This window comes from Paroedura picta, chromosome 3, assembly GCF_049243985.1.
Source record: "Paroedura picta isolate Pp20150507F chromosome 3, Ppicta_v3.0, whole genome shotgun sequence".
NCBI lineage: Eukaryota > Metazoa > Chordata > Lepidosauria > Squamata > Gekkonidae > Paroedura > Paroedura picta.
In genome coordinates, this window is record NC_135371.1 from 48,016,454 (window position 1) to 48,037,691 (window position 21,238).

The 21,238-nt window shown below is 44.5% G+C and overlaps 1 protein-coding gene across 2 annotated transcripts in view; it reads right to left on the reverse strand.

The window, feature by feature from the left end:
* NINJ1 (ninjurin 1) overlaps window positions 1-21,028 on the reverse strand; it is a 32,258-nt gene extending 11,230 nt beyond the window's left edge. Inside the window, exons 1-2 of one of the 2 annotated variants that reach the window (XM_077325565.1) lie at window positions 20,446-20,979; window positions 167-398 (exon numbers count right to left, since the gene is read on the reverse strand). In XM_077325565.1, the coding sequence (XP_077181680.1) occupies window positions 167-398; window positions 20,446-20,541 (328 nt within the window). In that variant the 5' untranslated portion in view covers window positions 20,542-20,979. Of the gene's footprint in view, window positions 1-166; window positions 399-20,445 lie in introns of both variants that reach the window. The other variant, XM_077325564.1, reaches the window with a different exon arrangement.
* Between the last annotated feature and the right edge of the window lie 210 nt (window positions 21,029-21,238).

Below are 21,238 nucleotides of genomic sequence, written 5' to 3' on the forward strand. Positions count from 1 at the left end.
ACATTCAAATATTCAGAAAGAACCAGTGCTTTAGAAAGGAAGCTAGCTGTAAAAAATAGAATATCGCGATTTAAACAAAACTGACATTCTTTTTTATAACTTGGAAACAGCAAAACCATAGAGGCATTAAGGATAGGAAAAAAATAATTATTGTCCTTGTACATACCAAGGAATATCAGAAGCACGCCAACTCCAATTTGCAGAGTGAGTGAGATGCTGATGAGGATAATAAGAGGAACATAGAATGAAAAGGAAGTTCCTTGTTCTATCACTGCTTTGAGCTGAGATGCATTGGCCATGAGCAAGGCAATGTCCAGCATACTCTCAGCCGCACTCTTCTTATTGGCATAATGGTTAAAGTTAAGTTGTCCATTTCTTCGTAGCCACTGTCTTTGCGGCTGCAAGGCAAAATATTTCAAATAAATGAAAAGAAAAAGAAAAACCCAAACTGTTAGCATTGCCTTAGAGCAGTGGTCCCCAACCTTTCTGAGGGGACCGGCAGGCCATCGGGCCGCGCCCGCGCATCGGGCCGCGCCCGCGCATCGGGCCGCGCCCGCAGGCCGCGCCCACACGCCCCGGCCCTGATTCCCTCTCCCCGCCCTCCCGCAGTAAGAAGCTTCCCGAGCCGCAAGCTTACGGCCTGGGAAGTTTTTTACTGCGGGGGGGCGGGGAGAGGGAGCCGCGGCCCGGCGCCATGGCCTTCGCGGCCCGAAACCAGGCCGCGGCCCACAGGTTGGGGACCACTGCTTTAGAGAATCAGAACAGGATAGCTAATTCTCAGCTGAAAGCACAGGGTACTTTTATAAGTTCAAATGGTAAGTAAAATCCCTTGGTGATGGTATGAAGAATCATGTGATAGTTCAACCACAACCAACAATCTGGCTTTTGGCAGTGCCTGGATGGGAATCACCTGGGAGCCAAATATAGGTCACCCCGATCAATTTGGATGAAACATTTCAGCTACGTGTTGTGGTAATGCATTTGCCATATTTCTTTCTTTAGAATCTAAAGTTTAGATCATTTTAAAAATACAGTCCACAATAGAGAAGAATCACCAGTTTGCTACACTTAACCATTCAGATTATGTCCATCAGCATATCAGAAGGCAAATCATTTTGTTGCAGGACACAACTAGTAAAATACATGTGTATACAAAAAAGTCTAGTTAACCTGTAAGAAATATAAATTTTAGAATTGTTTAGAACAGTGCTTCTCAAACTTATCTGGCCTACCGCCCCCTTTCCCGAAAAAATATTACTCAGCGCCCCCTGGATATTAAGTAGGGATCAGAAAACGGTTATAAATAAATAAATTACTGATAAATAAGTAAGAAATTTTGGTTTTAGACTAAAAACATAATACAAATAAAGAATGATGTTTTATATTTATTGGTATGTTTACGAGTTTGAAAAAAAGGATTCAAAAATTCAGAGCGAGACAGTCTCGCTCTTCAACAGAGAGAATCGAAAGTGCAGGGGGTGTGGCCAAGATGTCGTTCTGAGAGGATTGCAGTACAATCACTGAAGCCAGACAGGGGCGAATTGTGGAAGCAATTGGCAGAAAAGAGAAGGGGTACATAAACCCCACCTCACCTTTCTACCCAGGATGTCCTAGGGAACTCTTGGGGCCGTCTCCAATCCTTTAGGAGGTACATCTCCCCGGATTACAGGCTGTCAGCGTTTCGGGTCAAGAGGACGACCGCCATATTCTATCTTGGACTTTCTTTCTTTCTTTCTTTCTTTCTTTCTTTCTTTCTTTCTTTCTTTCTTTCTTTCTTTCTTTCTTTCTTTCTTTCTTTCTTTCTTTCTTTCTTTCTTAAAGAATCTGCTTTAACCCTCCATTACAATTTACTGCAAATGAACACTGTGAACTGAGGGGAGGACATCTGCTAAATTCCAAGACATCAATTAACGCACAGAGACTGCAAGTATTTCTCCGTTTTTTCGTTTCTCTTTTCCCCCACTTTTGCTCTGCCTGAAGCTACCTCGTTATGAGGCAGGCTAATTCTCTTTCCTAAGCAGAAGAAGGACTTAAATCAACTCAAATTAATTAGCAATAGCTCTTACTGCAATTGTTTTGGTTTTCAGAGATAAGAGATAAGAGCCGTGAATGGGAAGATCTCACGAGAATTCTGCTCCAGTATGAGAATATCTGCTTTACTGACTTCAATAAGTCACATACCAGTGCCAGGAACGTCGGAGGACAAAACAGACTTTTGCTCTCGCTTAGGACTGTATAGGACCTCTACTGACCATTTGCAAAACTGTCTGAGGTTGGTTGCTGACTTACAAGCCTAAAACATGTCTATGTTAAAAAGAATGGCTCATTTAATAGAGAAACAAACCCAAGATTTGAAAGTATTTACAGACGGATTGCTTAAAAATATTTTCAAGGAGATCCAAGACGGCAAGGAAGAAGTCTCTAACAGGAATGATGGATCAATAACAGTGGCTGATGATAGCTCCAAACAAGGTGGAAAACCAGCAGCAGAAGAGAAATTTGAAATTTTGGAGATGGAAAAGGGGATGTCGGAGCCTTGCAGCCTAGATAAGGACACCCTTCTTAAAAAGACATACAGCCATTTCAAAGCAACAGTACACAAGAACCAATCAAAAGATATATGGACCTGCTGTGAAAGTAATCGATTTAAAGGAGCTTTTCGGGAAAAAACCTGTATTGATATTGGAGTCCAGGAGGTGCAACTGCCTCAAGATTCATCGATGCATACTCTGCGGGAAAGAGTACAACTGCACTTTCTATGCCAAAGGCCAACTGGACAGAACATAACGGGAACAACAAAATGCAGGAAGCCTCGATATGAGACCCCCTTAAGAAGACCGGGGAAGGGAAAGGAGAAGCAGTGGTTGAAATTTGTTCTCTTTTTTTTTTTTCTTCTGTAGGCACATAGGCAATATAATCGTAAGTGCCGGAAATATAAAATGGGGTTTTCCCCCCTTTATTTCTTCTTTATTAGTGTATTGCCATAGGGCCAGAGCTCATGCTGTTCTGCAAAAAAATGTTTAATGTTAAGCATTTAATTCAAATCTGAAAATATACCTGTCAGGATGGCTCTTAGAATGTGTCAAGTATGAAATGTTTTATAGATGTGACACTAAAAGGGACTGTAAAAAATACTAAAAATTATGTTAACAAACGTTCAAAATGTGGTAGGCTTCTTTTCCTATATATGGTGGAAATGTGAAAAAGCTTATAAGTTTGGGGCAAAAGTCTATACCATTGTGTAGTCAACATGGGGTCTCAGATTTCCTATGTAAACTGAATCTGTATTAAGGGAAAGGAAAAGCAATGACTGAAATCCTCTCGTTATTCTCTTGTACATTTTCAAGGCAATGTCACGAAAAAGTGGGGCTTTTTCCCTTCTTTCTTTTCTTTTTTATTAGGGTATTTTTACAGGGCCAAAGCTCATATTGTTTTACAAGAAATGTTTAATGTTAAGCATTTAATTTAAATCTGGAAATATCTGTCAGGATGGCTCTTAGACTGTGTCAAGCAGTTAATGTGGGGTCTAAGATCTTCTAAGTAAGCTGAATCTGTATTATTAAATATATCTCCGCAGTGCCTTCCAGCCTAAAATTAAAGCTTAACTAAAAGGAGACACATAATGGAGTGGGTTTAAGTATAACAGATGAAGACTATATCTTACTGTTCATTGTAAGTTTATACTATTATGTAGTTAGTGTGGGGTCTTAGATTTCCTATGCAAGCTGAATCTGTATTATTAAATATATCTCCGCAGTGACTCCCAGTCAAAACATAAAGCATAACTAAAAGGAGGCACTTAATCGAGGAGGTGTAAATGTAACCAACAAAGACTTTATTTTACCATTTTTTGTATTAACTTATACTGTCTCTTTTTTAGGCCCATTATGCACGGCCGCCGAAACGGCGATTTCGGGTCACATGGAAAACGCGGAGGGGGAAGACGCGACGCACACCGGTTATGCACGGGGCGGGGCGCGATGGCAGCAAAACCTAGAGTAACTGATTATGCACGCGGCGATCCGGGCGCCGCTTCTGGTTGCGCCCCGGTTACCCGGAAGCTGCGCTTTCTTCCGCGTTTCACTGACGCGGCTTTTTCGGCGGCATGCACCGAAGCTGCAGCCGGTTGCAGCCGGCTCTGTGCGTTATCCGTGATTTTAGTCACTGCCATTCCACCCCGAATGTGCGCTAAAACCCCCGTGCATAATGGGTCTTATAGAAGACTGGGGAAGGGAAAGGAGAAGCAATGCTTGAAATCTTTTTTATTTTTCTTCTGTTCAACTAAGTAGGCGTCTTTTCCTAAATGTGGTGGAAATGTGGATGGCTCTTAGACTGTGTTAAGTATAAATTGTTAAAAACTATGTAAACAAATGTTGGAAAGGTGGTAACAAAGTAGGCTTCTCTTCTTAAACGTGGTGGAAACGTGAAAAAGTTTATAAGCTTTGGGCAAAAGTTCATACCATTGTGTAGTTAATGTGGGGTCTTATATTTCTAAACAAAGACTATATTTTACTATTCTCTGTATTAATAACTTATATTGTCTATATTCTATATTTCTATCTTTATGAAAATAAAAAATATATAATAAAAAATAAAGAAAGTACGGAGCGATACTGTCTCGTTCTTCAGAGCGAAAAGGTCTGTAAAGCGCATATAATTATTACAAAATAAATAAATAATACTCACCAATTATAGTCGCACTATTTGTTAGTTAACTTTAACTTGTACAATATCACAACAATCTAACTTAGAGTTATATTACACTGTAATTTTACCCTAACAATTACGGGAAATCTCCTGATTCATAGTGTGCTCCAAAATCTGCTGGTAGTACTGCCCCTGCCGTTCCAGACTTTGGCCTTGTGATTGACCAATCGCACGAGTGGCAGTTGTCTGCAGCAATGCTCGTAGTACTCACGAGTTTTGGAACGGCAATTCAGTGGCACCGCATGAACAATAGCAGCGCGCGATTGCACATATCTCAATGCAAGTGAGGGAGTATGCTGAAACCGAGCTAACGTCCAGTACGTTGTTCAAAGAAAAATTAAGCGTTATGAGCGGAATACATAAATCAATTTTTCTAAATCTTCTCTTCTTTCTTTTATGCTTTCACCACCCCCTTACAGTTATACATCACCCCCAAATGCACCTGTGGCCCATCACCGCCCCCCTGGATCGCTGCAGCACCCACTTTGGGAATCACTGGTTTAGAAAAAGGAGCCAGAAAAAAAACTTTCAGAGTATTTACTTTAAATAATGGATAAATGTAAATTCTTTATTACCCAGAGATATTTTCAAATAAATCAAGCATACACCATTACGGTAACAATGATAAATTCTCTTTTGAAAAGTTATATGAAACTTTACTACAGCCAAGTGGCTTATATTAAATTCCACAGGCCTCTGGAATAACTTCCAGTGGTGAACTTTGCTCTTTTGGATCTGAAAAAGGCTTCCATAACATTACAATATTTCAGGTTTCTGTGGTAGAAAACAATGTGTGGCACATGTTAATTTCAGGGGTTGGGAGACCAGGACACTGAGGGCCATTCCGCACCAGGATCTATGTAGCAAATTGGTTGCGGAACAAAAAACGCCATTTTAAATAGTGGAATTCTTCGTTATGCATACCTGCCTTTGTAGTGGAATCCAGTTGTGTTTCTATCGTTTCCCACAGGTTTCCGGTGTCGGCAAAAATTACTAGCCAGGAAGTGATATTGCCGAGCTTTGTCCCGCCCCTGGCCATCAAGCAGCCAATGGGCGGCCGTTATCATGCTCCCAAAAAGCCCCTTTCCCTTTAAGGAAGGTTTTTAAAAAAACACACAAACACGTTGCAACGAATCTGCGTTGATTCGTTGCAACGGAGAGACCCATCTAGCTAGCAGGTGGTGTTTGGGCTGCCATTTCATTGTTGCCACGCTCCCCCCGAGTTAAAAAAAAAATACCCCCCCGCACGGGCGCGATTTTCGGCCGAAATACAGTGAAAAATAAAGGGAAAATAAACTAGCAAACGGGGCTGTGTGTTGCTTGGTGCTTGGAGACTTAAAACAGCTCTGGGGAGGGACAGCAGCCAGGGAAGCCTCGCTGGGTAAACTAAGGCTCGCCGGTGCGTTGATCTCCGCTCGCTCCGAGAAAAAAAAAAGGCGATCGCTTCGCCGGAAGATCAGAGGAGAGCTAGGGGGAGGGACTTTGCAGAAACCGCAACAATGGTAATGCACAGAACTTTCCCGCTAGTGTTGCAGATTGGTTGCAAGAGTGTAGCGCTTTCCGGAGGGTGAATCAACTTTTTGGGATTTCCCTGAAAGCGCTACAATGAAGCACTTTTTGCGGATCAATTTCAGGAGTGTTGCAGATTGTCAACGACATTGTGCATAACAGCAAAACAGTAGCGATTTCAATTTGCAACCATTGTGCAATTTTGAACGAGTGCGGAATGGCCCTGGGAGTTCATTTCAATTCTTTATTGTGACCCCAACAAGAACCAAAACTGAACTGAAGAAACCCACAACTAATCCAAACTTATATACAAAAGCCACACAATTGATCTTGCTACCAGTGCACACTATGGGTCAGTTTCACTTTAAACTGACTGGATGCAGCAGACGGGATTTAGCTGCACACTGGCCAATTACACTGCAGGCTTATGATCCTGCCTTGAATCGCAAACTCAGCACTCAGTAGAATTACAGACACAACAGCACAGAATTTGGTTACTGCACAGGAGCAAACTTGTGTTAGGCTACAAGACCAAATCATAAGCATTTAAGAAATACTCTCCACAAAAGACTCTGATATGGAATATGGTATGTTCAGATGTTGTTAGGTGCGAAGTCCGACCCATCGCGACCCCATGGACAATGATCCACCAGGCCTTCTTGTTCTCTACCATTCCCCGGAGTCCATTTAAGTTCACACCGACTGCTTCAGTGACTCCATCCAGCCACCTCATTCTCTGTCGCCCCCTTCTTCTTTTGCCCTCAATCGCTACCAGCATTAGGCTCTTCTCCAGGGAGTTCTTCCTTCTCATGAGGTTACCAAAGTATATGATCAGATAAGAATTAAGTATATCTATAGCACATACCACCTAAATATTACAGTGTTACTACTACATTTCTCATGCTTACCATATGGGATTCAATACATTAATTATATAGTTACCAGATCTCCTCTTTTTAGGGAACATGTTCTCTTTTTTGTGTGTGTGTCTGTCCTCTTTGGGGTTCTTTAAAAAAACTGATAAAATGTTCTCTTTTTGAGTGGGAGGCTGAGCCAGTTTTGCCCCATAGTCTCCCTGTGGAGGCAAGCTTCAACTTAAATAGAAAGGGTATTTAAAATGAGATTTGTCATAGTGATCTGTGGTTTGAAGCAGTCAGATGGGAAACATGTCCTCTTTTTCGCTTTTCATAATATGGTAATCCTATTAATTAAGTGTAGGAATTCAACTCACATGGTTTGGGACTATTTTTTTTACACAAGAAATATATTTTTGGCTTGTTGTATCACTGTGGAAATATCCCTCTCATAGGAGCTTCTTTTTATGTTTACAAGCAGAATAAAACCTGTAATCATACTCTACAGTGGTATGGATCAAAATAGCCAGTTTCACGTATTTGCTACTAACCACCAGACATCACATGTCCATACAGTTCCTTTTAAATCAAATTTCAGCCAAGTAATTGGCTTCTGCTATGATTAATAACTTCCCAGTCTATTCTAAGAGAGCAATTTTACAAAACCTGACCTAACTCAAACCATATTTCAAATATTTTGGAGGGGAAAAAATATCACGAGGCAACAGAAGCTTTCTCTGCACTGGAAATAAAACCATCTGGTTCTAACCTTATGTAGGAGGCTTTGTTTGTTTAAGCTTTATCCCTGATGAAAAAGAACTGGATTTGAAAGGTTAACGTTGTTTGGGTTTGAATGCCTACTTCCAGGGCCAAAAACATCCCTCCAGTTTGGCTTCAGTTCATTCCCAGTTTTCCTGCCTACTGAAAAACTAAATAAAAGCACTAAATAACTGGTGAAAATGCTGCCTGGAAACTCTACGTCATGGCCTGCCTGATGAAGTCAGGAAAGCTATCACCCTCTCGGCTTTCTGCAAATTAGGAGGACTTCTTTACACAGATAGTAGGACTTTACACAGATAGTTTACTGTAATGACATATTTTTCAGAAAGATGTTTTGGTAAATAGATAGGGACACTGGTTTGTACTATGGTGTCAAATATGTGCTGTCTGTTGCTATAAGTATGATTCCACTATGCAATTCCTGCACTGCCTAATGTGCCATGTTAATAACTATGCATTTATTAAACTTGTTTCATCTCTGTTATCTGAATTCTATTTGTTTGCAGATTTCTGCAGACCAAACTTACAGTATTGTTTGTTGGATCCTGTCTCATTCTATGTAATCCATCTTGAGTCTCAGAAAGAAGAACCATAAATAAACAAACAAAAGTGCTAAGGATCTGTACTTGGGGACCCCTGGGACCCTTCCTACAAAATAATCAGTTGGCCCATTAAACCAAGAGCGCCAACTAAAGGACATTTTGTTTGAGAAAAGTGGAAAGCAATGAATAGAACGTGTGTCCTGCTTTCATTTGAATGTCCATCCTGCTTCTCCAGACCATTAAAGTGGATCAGCTGTCCCCACCTTGCTTTCTTCTGGGGTTTGCCATCTCAGCGGTCTCTCCAAGCTTGCCTTTGTTGGAATCCCCCATGTATGCTTTTGATTAATGTGATAAATGTATTCATAAGACAGGACAGATTTAAAATCAGGTTCAATGAAACAAACTTCCTTCCCAATGATCAGTGCCAAATGAAAAAGGTGGACCAGATGCTTCTTTTCAAAAGTCATTAATTTTCCCATTAATACAGAGCAGCTGTGGCTAGCTTCTATAATGAATTGGAGATTGGAAAAGAAACAATTTATATTTCTCATTGTTCCTTAGACAGAGTTTTGTTACATGACTTCTTTGAAGGAGATTTTGGGTCTTGTGAGCACCAGGCACCATTGCATGAGACCACCCAGTCTGAATGAATCAGGTGCTCATGTGGGTCCTCTGACTGACTCACCTTAAAGAGTCCCTGGTTGCCGCTACCACAGTACACAGAACTCACATCAAGTCTGGGTCTACTCTAAGGATTTTCTATCAAAATATTTCCAGCAGGAAAGTCAGTTCCCAGATGCACGGGGCACAATCTGGATGGGGGAAAGAGTGCTTATGCCTTCCATTCATCCATTTCCCCATCTGAAATGGCCCCAAAGATGCCCTATGTCTCATTGGAGAAAATCATGCGCAGGCCATTGCTACAAAAAGAACCCAAAAGAGACAAACCAATCCCATTTGGGATATTTTGAGTAGAGAAATGGTGCAAGAACATACACACCTGCGTCATGTTCCTAATCCAAATTTGGTCCCCCATGTGATTGGGAATTAAGTGTCAGGGTAGACACTCCCTCTGAAGCCATTACACGGAAGGGGCAGAACTAATTGTGCTTTTAAAATATTAGTCATGCACGGTGCCAGCATCATGCATAAGTGGAGATTAGCCCCGCTGTCATACAAGTGCTGGCCCACCCTTCCCTGCCTGTGTGTAATCGGTCCATGTGTGTAGTCAATGAATTAAGAGGTTTCACGGGGGGCATTGGCAGTATTCATGTGAGCGAGGTAAGAGGTGACAGCAGCATTGAGTGGCCTAAGAATGGGTGTCTCTGGATGGAGCAACACATCCTCCACTGCTTGCTATGGCTGCCACTGTGAGGCATTCTTTTGCACCCCCATAGAGAAGCATCCTCTCTATCATTTCTTAATCTCTCTTTATCTCCCCCAAAATTCTAAAAGGGGTCTCCTACTTACTTGTACTTAACCCTTTATATATCAGTTCTTTTCAAACCCACAGACTCCTGTATAACAATTTTAAGCAACAGAACTTTGTATTTGAAATATACATCCCAAAAAAAGAAAAACTCTGAAATCTGTATGATGTTTCCAAAACTTTGATGGTCATTTTGTTATACATAAATGTATTTATTTGGCAAACCTTTAATTGGAATCATCATGGTAAGGAAAACCTTTACCAGATATCAGGGATTAATTCTGCTGAACTCAGTTGCTTTCATCTCCACAGGCTCACACTGCTAATATGTTCTCCTTTCTCTTCACACTTATTGGCAACTCTGAACTAACGACAGCATGGAAAACACACCATTATAGCAACGTGATGGTACTCTGACAAGTGGGGTGACGCACACTTTTAAGTGAACAAGAACTTCCCTTTTTGCAGAAAGAGGTTATTCACTCAGTTACAAAACAGCCAGTCAGTGTTTCATGCATTAATGATGCAACAGGAGAAAAGCTGTTAACTTTGGAACATGTATAAAGCCTGACAACTGATGGTCAGGCACACTCTTTGAAAATAAGTCCTGAAATATAATTATAAAGAGCCCAAATGGTTCTGAGGGGAAGCACTTGAACCTTTGTTGAATTCTGAATCAAGAGAAGAAGAAGAACTGTAACCTCCGCTGCCAGTTAGACCGGGGCAGGTTGGCGCTGCTCATACCATTAGGCCTCTCAGCAGTGTTCAACACAGTCGACCATGAGCTTTTCGCTCACCACCTTGCCAATGCCGGGATCAGAGGGACTGCCCTTCAGTGGCTGAAGGTTGCAATAGGAGAGAGCTCCTCAAGCCACCACCAGTTTGCATGTGGAGTCCCTCAGGGAGCAGCTCTCTCTCCAATCCTATTCAATATCTTTATGTACCCTCTTGCTCAGCTAGTGCAGAGGTTCGGGCTGGGTTGTCATCAATACACAGATGACACCTAGCTCTTCCTCCTGATGGATTCTCCCCCAGAAGCATTAGCCAGCTTCCTGGAAGCAGTGACGAGATGGCTCAAGCAGAGTTGTCTGAAGCTCAGCCCTTCAAAGACAGAAGTCCTGTGGCTGGGCAGGAAGGACCCAAATGGGGAATTGTTCCTACCCAACCTGGATGGAGTTCAGCTAACAACAGCTCACTCCGCCGGGAACCTGGGTGTGGTTTTAGATTCCTCCCTCTCTCTGGAGGCCCGGTCACCCAAGTAGCATGGCTGGCATTCTACCACCTTTGCAATCTAAACTACTAGCTTCCTATTTGGCCCCAGAACACCTAGCCACAGTGATCCATGTGATGGTCACCTCTAGAGTAGACTTCTGTAACTCGCTCTATGCAGGCCTGCCCTTAATCTTGATCCAGAAACTGAAACTGGTCCAGAACACTGCAGCCAGGATCCTCACAGCAATACCATGGAGGTTTGACATTCAGCCCATCCTTCAATACTGCACTGGCTTCCAGTCAAGTTCCGGATCAGGCTTAAGGTTCTGGTAATGACCTTTAAGGCCATCTGCAATCTGGACCCAACGTACCTAAGGGATCACTTCTCTGCCTACACCCCTCAAAAAGCCTTACGCTCTGCCATTTGTTGCCTATGCTCTGCCATTTGTTGGACAAACAATCAAAACAACTGCCTATGATCCCTGGCCCCAAGGAAGCTCGCTTGACCTCAACCAAGGCCAGAGTTTTCTCCATCCTGGCCCCCACCTGGTGGAACGAGCTCCCGGAGATCAGAGCCCTAGTGGAGCTTAAACAGTTCCGCAGGGCCTGCAAAAAGGAGCTCTTCCGCCAGGCATTTGGTTGAGGTCAACCTCAATTCAATCACCTTCCTTTGGCCCCTGAGCCCCCTTCCACAAAAACCACCACCGATATGCCCATCCCACGAGGCTGTCAGTACATTACAGTTAAACGGATGTTCTTACCATATTTGTTCCATTATTATATTGTTCTACCCTTATGACCATATTGTTATTGTTCAATATATCATGTTATCTGTACTGTTTTTCTCCAGTTCCATATACACCACCCTGAGCCTCAGGGGAAGGCAGTATATAAATATAATAATAAATAAAAATAAATAAAACAAACACAGTCGTAAAAGCTTTCATCTGCAACCAAAACATCAGAGACTGAAGACTTCTCATGTACAAAGGAAATGCCAACCACATAGTATGAGGGCTGAGTTTTGTAGCTGGAGACCTCAGAAGTAAAGGAAATGGTGCCTATATTCCAATTTATAAGATGGCACCTGCTGCATCCTACAGACTGAACCACATGACTCAGTTCTGACTACTGAGAGGTTGGAAAGTTTCAGTTCTCATGGATGTCTTTCTTTTCATATTTCCTCTACTTATATTTTACTTATATTTTACTACTTATATTTTACTTATATTTTACTACTTATATCTACTTATATTTTACTACTTATATTTTACGGCTCCAAGATCACTGCAGATGGGGACTGCAGCAAAGAAATTAAAAGACGCTTGCTCCTAGGGAGGAAAGCTATGGCAAATCTAGACAGCATCCTAAAAAGCAGAGACATCACCCTACCAACAAAAGTGCGTTTAGTCAAGGCTATGGTATTCCCAGTTGCAATGTATGGCTGCGAAAGTTGGACCATAAGGAAGGCCGAGCGTCAAAGAATTGAGGCTTTTGAACTCTGTTGCTGGAGAAGACTCTTGCGAGTCCCTTGGACTGCAAGGCGAACAAACCGGTCAGTCCTAGAGGAGATCAGCCCTGACTGCTCTTTAGAAGGCCAGATCCTGAAGATGAAACTCAAATACTTTGGCCACCTCATGAGAAGGAAGGACTCCCTGGAGAAGAGCCTAATGCTGGGAGTGATCGAGGGCAAAAGAAGAAGGGGACGACAGAGAATGAGGTGGATGGATGGAGTCACTGAAGCAGTAGGTGCAAACTTAAAAGGATTCCAGGGAATGGTAGAGGACAGGAAGGCCTGGAGGATCATTGTCCATGGGGTCGCGATGGGTCGGACACGACTTCGCACATAACAACAAAATATTTTACTTTTATTTTTGTTTGTTTGAATAAAGCCAGTATTTTGTGTTAGGACTCCTCTTTTCTTCCCTACTCTTTCATTGCTGGAGCATACTGGGTAACAAAATATTCTTTCCTTAGTATGTAGCATTAGTAGTTGTACACAAACCAGAGTATACAAATGGAAATCAATTAATTCCTCCTCAGTGACTCTAAACTAGCTTGTGTTATGATGAACGCACTGTCCCTGAAGAAGCTATTCAGTTGTATTCTGCTTTATAAGAATATCCTTGTAGCCTCCTTACATTAAGTATATTATTGATTTAATTCATTTATGCCCTGGCTTTCTCCCCAGTAGGGACCCAAAGAGGCTGACATCATTCTCTCCTCCATTTTAGCAACCACATGACGTAGGTCAGGATGAAATAGTGTCCCTGGATAATGGGCTTCCATGGCATGAGTGGGGATTTGAACCTGGTTCTCATACGTAGTAGTCTAACACTCTTAATCACTATACCATACAGCCTCTTTGTAGCTCTGCTCCAGTAGCAGAAATAGCAACACAGCCGAGTGACGAATACCACTCAGAATCAGCAGTACACCTAGCTGAGGGAACGCAGTGGTGGTGGTGGTGGGGAATGCAGCATTGTCTTGGAATTACTGGCAACTCTAGTATTGCAAATACGTGAAGCTGCATTAAAAAAAAAAAAAGAAATCTTTCTCCCACAGTACTGCAACCCCATTCAACTTTGCTGTCAGTTGCCAGGTGCTGCCTGCAACTAGGCTTGTGCACTCTGCCGCACTTCGGCATGCTTTGGCGGCCATTCAAGCCCAAGACAGCCAGCGCCACAGCACGGGAGGGAGGGGCGGCAGCAGTGCGCCAGTCAGCGCCCACACGCAGGTGCAGAGCTCTGCGCCTGCGTGTAGGCACTAGGTTGCACACTGCCACCAGCATCGCCCCTTCCCCCCGCGCCCTGCTGCTGGCCACCTTGGGTATGAATGGCTGCCGAAGTGGCCGAATTGCGCTGAAGTGCACAAGCCTACTGGCAACCCTCTCCTCCGAGCATACCTCCCCATGAGTGCTCATAAAAATAAATGCTTAGATGATAGTTAAAACACTGCCTTTTAATCTTGTCATGATTCAAGTGGGTATTGCTTTATTTGGTTTCCTGTTTTTATATTTATTTTTTATTACTGGATTTCTCAACCACCGCTTCCAGGCTAGCCGGCTTGCAGTGGTGTACAACGTAATCATAAAATCACATAAAAATCACAATTTTCTGTTACAATTAAATATGTTTTCTGTAAGGGTGGCATTAAAATAAATCAAATAATTCTATAAGGGCATAATTAAAATAATCTAATTTTAAAGTAGCCTTCTAAATAAATGGGTTTAATAAGAATTATTGATGGGAATTGGTGCAAATCTGAACAGGCACTGTTAATATTCTGAATGATTTTCCCCTAGGTTTGTCACATTCCTGCTTTTAATAATCAATCTGTAATTATAATAAAAGGCCTAATGACCTTTTTGGGGCCTCACAATTTAAGGGCCAATGAATGTTTTTGCATGTGTCATCCTGCCGCCTGAGTGGTCGGCTGCCCAATCAGTCTGCGTCTCCTGCCCCTAACCATCGTGCCCAACAACTTCACTCGCTTAGCCTCAGACCGCTGACTGAGCTGGTGGGTGTCTGGTGAATGAGCTGCCAGGGTTACATGGGAGCCCTTTGGGTTAGGCTGGTCTAATCTATTCTCCTCTCTCAGGGCTCTCCCACCTCAGTTCTGAAAATACAAACCAGGTCTGAGGGGCCATTAGGGATCCAAAGCTGTTCTAACAATATTCCCTGCACTTTTCCTGATAAAATATGGACATTCCATAATCCCCACCCCCTTGAACTTGCTGGGGTCTAATTTCTTCATGTCTCCTACACAGAAGTTCTGCCCAGCAAGGAGCTGCCCAAAGAAGTGGCCTCTACAGAATAAAAATAGCCCGTTCTCAACATGCCCCTAAGAAGCTTGAAGAGGCCTTTTAAACCCTGGAAACTGGTCTCAGTGAGGCTCCCTGCAAACAGACGGCAACCAGAGCCAATGGGAATGTGGGGAAGGGAGAGTCAGCCAATTGGAGGGAGGGCCCTCTAAGGCCCGGCCTCTGTGTGCTATGGGAAATCTGAGAAGAAATCCCTCCAGTTGGGGGTGACTTGAAGATCCCTTGCCAAAGATTTTAATGTTTTGGCAGGACAAAACAGCTGGGGGAGGGAGAAGAGCAACTCTAGGGTTGGTCTCTGAAAGCCATTGTGGGGTAACAGTTAAAAAACAGCGCCTCTAACCTGGAGAGCCAGGTTTGATTCTCCACAGGCAGGCAGACAGGTAATCTTGGGACAGTCCCAGTTCTCTCAGAGCTCTCATATTTGTGCCAGAAAATTCTTGAAGTGCTTAGGAATTTGTTGCATGTAATGCCCCTAAGAAGGTGGAACCCATGCCACTCAACAGCACTTGTTTATTTAGCAAATTACAAGAAAGAGTACATCTTTTATTACTGTCACTAATGAGCACCATTAGCTTTTCCCTAGACTTTGGTTGCTCAAAGGCATGTCTATGATATCTGGATATGAACTAATGACATCAGTCCTTAAAATGAAGAGGCTTGCATGTTACTAAATAAACGCTATGGAACACTGGCTATCTGTCAAACAAGCTTAGGCTGAAACAAAAGCAAATGTCTAAACCAGACCTTTATATAATGTCCCACTGAATATTAGCGACAGACTTTTTGCCTGTTCAGAGATTTACATGCCAACGTGTCCCTTCACAGAAGTAAACAACACCAAGAAGGCAATTAGACAAAGATAGAAACAAGTCCTTCATTTCAGATCCCCAAAGCAAATATAATGCAAATCAATAATAATCTAAATATAAGAATATAAGTCAATTACACAACAAACTGCTTCCCAGAGTGCAAATCTTTTAATGTCCATGTGAAATGTAGATATTTTACATACCTCTCTGGCATTTAAATATTACCTTATATGGTGCTCTAAATTCTTAAGTTTCCCATAAAAATATGCAAGCAAAACCTGTGGAACGACATCTGTAAGAACCAGCAGCTTTGAAACCATACCAAGCCAATCCTAAAGATGTGGCCTTCATCATATAGCAGAGATTAAGAACATCATGCAGTGAATCGTTTATACCCGTGACATTAAAGAAAAGACACCATGCAGTCCTTTGTATGTACTTGAATTAATGCATTCAAAGAAAAAAATAATACACATACTTGTCTTGGTCAAATATACTAAATGTTCTTTTCATACAGTCTTTTAAAACATTTTCCCAGTATGTTGGAATGTTCAAGTTTCCTTGGTGTCCAATAATAAAATGATTTTCTGTCTATCTCTTCATGTTATGTTGTATCCTTGTTTGACAGGGGGCCCTGGAACCTGAGAAGAGCTCCTCAAGGGGCATGGCTCAAAAATGGTTGAGAATGGCTGCATTAAACTATATTTGAACACATGAAGATGCCTTACATTGAGTTAAACCACCGGTCTAATTACATCAGTCTTGCCTACTCTGACTGGCAGCTATTCTCTAAGACCTCAGGGGGAAGTCTTTCCACATTTTCTATTACCTGATCCTTTCAGTGATGAAAGAAGCTGGGAACTTCTGCATGCAAAAAACTTCTGCATGCCAGGACCACTCGCCTTATTTGCTGGACGAACAATCAGTAATATACCTCTTGTTCTTCTTGTTTAATATTTTCAGCCTTGCACAGGGTCATTACCAAACATTCAGATATTTCCACTCTTTGCAAACTGAATATATGTGGGACTACCTCTTTGCCTATGTCCCCCAGAGAGCACTACACTCTGCAAACACAAACAAGCTGATGATCCCTGGCCCAAGGGAGGCTCGCCTGGCCTTGACCAGGACAAGGGCTTTCTCTGTCCTGGCCCCCACCTGATGGAATGAGTTCCCAGAAGAGATCAGGGCCCTGCCAGAGTTAAAACAATTCTGCAGCACTTGCAAAATGGAGCCCTTCCACCAAACTTTCGGTGGAGGCCAATGAAACAACTGCACCAATCCAGAGCCCGGAGGCCCCTCCCACCAACAATTATCCCTCAGATGAAAGAGTTAAAATCACAGTGCAACAAAAAATATACGCTCACTGAATTATAAAATTATAATGATCTAATACCAAATGTTAGAGACTCTTGTGGCGCAGAGTGGTAAGGCAGCCGTCTGAAAGCTTTGCCCATGAGGCTGGGAGTTCAATCCCAGCAGCCGGCTCAAGGTTGACTCAGCCTTCCATCCTTCCGAGGTCGGTAAAATGAGTACCCAGCTTGCTGGGGGGTAAACGGTAATGACTGGGGAAGGCACTGGCAAACCACCCCGTATTGAGTCTGCAATGAAAACGCTAGAGGGCGTCACCCCAAGGGTCAGACATGACTCGGTGCTTGCACAGGGGATACCTTTACCTTTACCTTTAATACCAAATGTTAAATATTAAATATTCTATTGTTACGAGTTCTACTGTTAGAAACATTATATGTTCTCAACTAGGGAGAAAGCTTGCTGCAGCCCTAAATGAAGCAGGCGCTAGCAGGACAAGGGCGGGGGGGAGGCAGCTCTGCCGAGGCACAGAGCAGCTGATCTTCCCCTCACCCACCTCCCCCTCCCAAGTCAGAGGGGTGAGCGTGCATCACCCTTGGAGCTGGCGGGCCTGGGGCCGGTGGCTGCTGCCGCCACTGCCACCTTGCTCCCAACCTGTGAGGCAGTGCAGTGATGGCTTTGACCTCCCCTACACCAGCAGCTCCAGCCAGTGCTGCCACCACAGGCTGTTCGGTACTCTCAGCATCGCCACCTCCTCCTCTCAGTGGTTTCTGGCGTGGCTGCCTCCTCGGCAGCACCTCCTCCACTGCCACCTCCTTACTGGCAGCACCGCTGCTGGCTCCTCCTGCCCGCTGCTGCCAGCCAGGTGCAATGGCAGGGACGCTTGTGTGGGGCGATGGTGGCAGCGAGGCTCATGGCCAGCTATGGAGGGCGGTTCCTCCAGGGGCTGTCCCATTCAGGGCACAGCCAGCTTTGTAAGCTGTGCCCTGATTGGCCCACGGAGCATGTCCAGCTGGCTGGAAATCAAGAGCCCCGGACTCACTCCACCCACCGGCTCTTTTCCCAATTATTATAGGGCCACAATGGTTAGGATGACAATGTTCCTTGTACTGTACCATGAAAAAAATTCATTGTAAACTGCCCTGAGCCGCAAGGGAGGGTGGTACATAAATATAATAAAATAAAATAAATAAAATAAACTTTGGAGTACTACATAAAGTGCAATATCTACCTTAAGTACAGAGACGTAGAACTGTAAAGAGCAGTAGTGAAATGTTTTCTCTGAAGTCCTGGGAGAAAACAGAAAACTGCTTGTCAGTTTCACCTCTGCATGTAGGTGCTTCTCCACTGTTCCTTGGGGGCGTGGAAAGCGTATGTTTCATCATAGCTCTTGGCTGGTATGCTTATGCAATACTTTCTGCATCAAGATGCATCTAATTTTCTTTTCTGGTTAAAACTGCAAGTATCCAGATGCCTAATACAGTGTTCTATTGGCTCTCAATAAGGATTTCAGAGAGAAAGGGCTCAGTGGACCTCTGCAAGAGGCATAGGCAGAAATGTCTGCTATTTGGATCAAACCCCTGACTTTGGAACTATGGGGAACACTTGCATAAAATTAATAACTAGAAAAATTAAAAAGAGTACTGGTGTACAGTAAACCTTTTTGCAGTAAACCTTTATATCTACTTGGCTATAAATATATGGCAAACTCTATTCTTTTGATTTAAGCTGCAGTGTGAAGCTTAACTAGTTCAATTTTGTTTGTTAGAAGTGCAATAAGTATATTGGCTCAATTGCTGTTGAGCCCTGGGAGTGAAAGCAAATGTCATGTCCAAGCACAAACTAGGTCTGATCTCAATTTATTCCAACTGGGCTTATTCAGCCAGAAAGGACATATAAGTGTGATTATTATGTGACATTGGCTCCCAATCTAGCAACACGTCAGCATTAGGGATGGAAATCAGCTGACGGGACGTATGACAAAAGGTTGATAGGGAGTGTGTAGGGTCCAGATTTGAGTGTGTGACCTCTCCTTGGATATCCTTAGACAAAATCCTAGATTTCTGAGCAATCTCCTGTTCAACCTACATTCAATGTCACATGGCGACTGGCTTACAGGACTAATAGCAACTCCTGCCCTCCCGATTCATATTTTAACAATATTCATTGTTTTGGTGTAAATCCAAACTGGTTTGGCGGGCAGGAAAAAATACCGCCACTCCCTTATCATGGGAAAAAGGCTTTTCTTTAAGGCTGTAGCATAGACGCCTAGGGATGCCAAGCATGAGCCCTTGGCCCTGAGGGTCAAACTTGATAAGGTGTTGAAAGATCCATTAATGGAGATTTCACCAGGCAATTTTCAGCTATTGACAGTACAGCCCTACAGCAGAAGTTTTGAAGTCTGAGACAAACAAGACAAAAGACTAGAAAATTTGTAAACACATCAATGAACAGCAGCTTGGAAGAGGCAATTTGGACCGGGGTCTGACATGAGTAGACTCCTTCCCCTAGCAAAATTTTCCAGACCTCAAATGTCCCCCTTCCAAGAGCTGCTATTGCCCTATTGGGCCAAATAAAAAGTTTGGCTGCCTCTGTGCTGCCTAATGTTTTTCTGAATAGAACAAGGCAGCCTTTCAAACTGTTTGATGCAAGGGAGGGAACAGCAGAGGGGAATTACCCTGGCCTCTCTCTAGCTCCTACTATGCAATCTTCCAGCATTTCCTCAGACTTCAGATGCTGTTGACTAAAACAGAAATGTCGAGAGAACCGTTATTAGATCTCCTGCAATCTGTCCTGTTCTAATCCTGAGTATACCCAGGATGGGACACCTGTGGCATCTGTGAGAGAGCCATGTCAATTGTCAATAAGAGCTGGTATGCGCGGCAGAAAGTGTCTCTGCAGTGCTTTATTAGTGTGGGCTTTGATTCCTCTGCCCCAGAGGCACTGTCCAGGCTGTAGTCTGGCATATTATGAGGTTCTATGTACACTGTGATGAGGTTGGCTTTTCGCAGGACAATACAGCATCTGTAAGTGGATGGCACTGCTGTCTGGGTTCCACAATCGGGTTCCCACCCAGGTACCACTCTGCAGATCCGGTCACCATGTGTCATCGTCTGGCACCTCCATCCCAACTTTCTCCACTGAGACAGCCGCCCTCGCTGTTTACTCTCAGCCTGGCACTGGAGGGACGCGAAAGAGCGGCCGAGATTTGCCGGCATCCCCCCACCCTCCGGCTGCCAGGAACTGGGCCCGCCTTTCCTAGAGCTTCGGCAGCCAAAACGCATAGCCCCGTGCCCCCCCCCCCCGGAGCCCCACTGGCCTGCCCCACAGCGGCGCGCCGCCAGAGAAAGTAGGCCCCTGGCCGCCCGGAGGCTCGCCGTCGCGCCGCTGGACCCTAGCCCTGGGCTGCTGGCGGCCCGGCCGATGGCCCGGCTTCCAGGCACAGCCCTGCGGAGCAGCAACGACCCACCTTCCCTCCGTCCTCGGGAGGCGTGCTGCTGCCGCCTCCGCCGCCGTTCCCGGCCGTCAGCCCGTTCATCTCGTGGGCTTCCTCGCCGGACTCCATGGCGCTGCTGCGGCGGGCCCCGCTTGGCTGCCCGGCGAGAGAGCGGAGGCGACGCAGACCCGCTCCGACCTTGGCGGGGCTTTCCGGCGGCTGTTTGGGAAGCGCGTGTGGGAGGGAGGGAGGGAAGGCCGAGGGAAATGCGCGCGAGTTTCCCCTCCCAGCCCCTCGGCGAAACACGCAAGGGCGGCGGCGGGGAAGCTGCGAGGCGCTTCAGAGCGAGCTGCGGCGGAGGCGGGCGCTGGGATGGCCTTCGGCGGCGTTTCTCTTGCCTTTGCGGATCCCGGGACGCTGGAATCCCGCTACCTGCAAAGCATCGCCGCCGGTGCCGCCCGGTGGGGTGGCACCATTTTCGGGAGGTGGCGCTTATCCCACATCGCTGAACGGCTGTGCGCTCCGCGAGCGAGGCCTGAAGGCGGACCGTGCGGAGGAGGCTGGCTTTAGGAGGCCGGGGAGTGGGAAGCCACGGCGACATCTGTACTTACCCCGCTGGAGCTTTACAAACCGAACATCCCACATGACGTCGTACAAAGTCCGTTCAGTCATGGGACTCCGAGGTGCGGATCCTCATGAATTCATACCATTTTTACACTGAAGCAGAATAAAACTACCTTCATATTGTAGACCATAGGCTATAAGCAGCACCACAAAAACCAGGCATCCACTGTGCCATGGGGCCTCAATGGCCCCCAAATGTAGT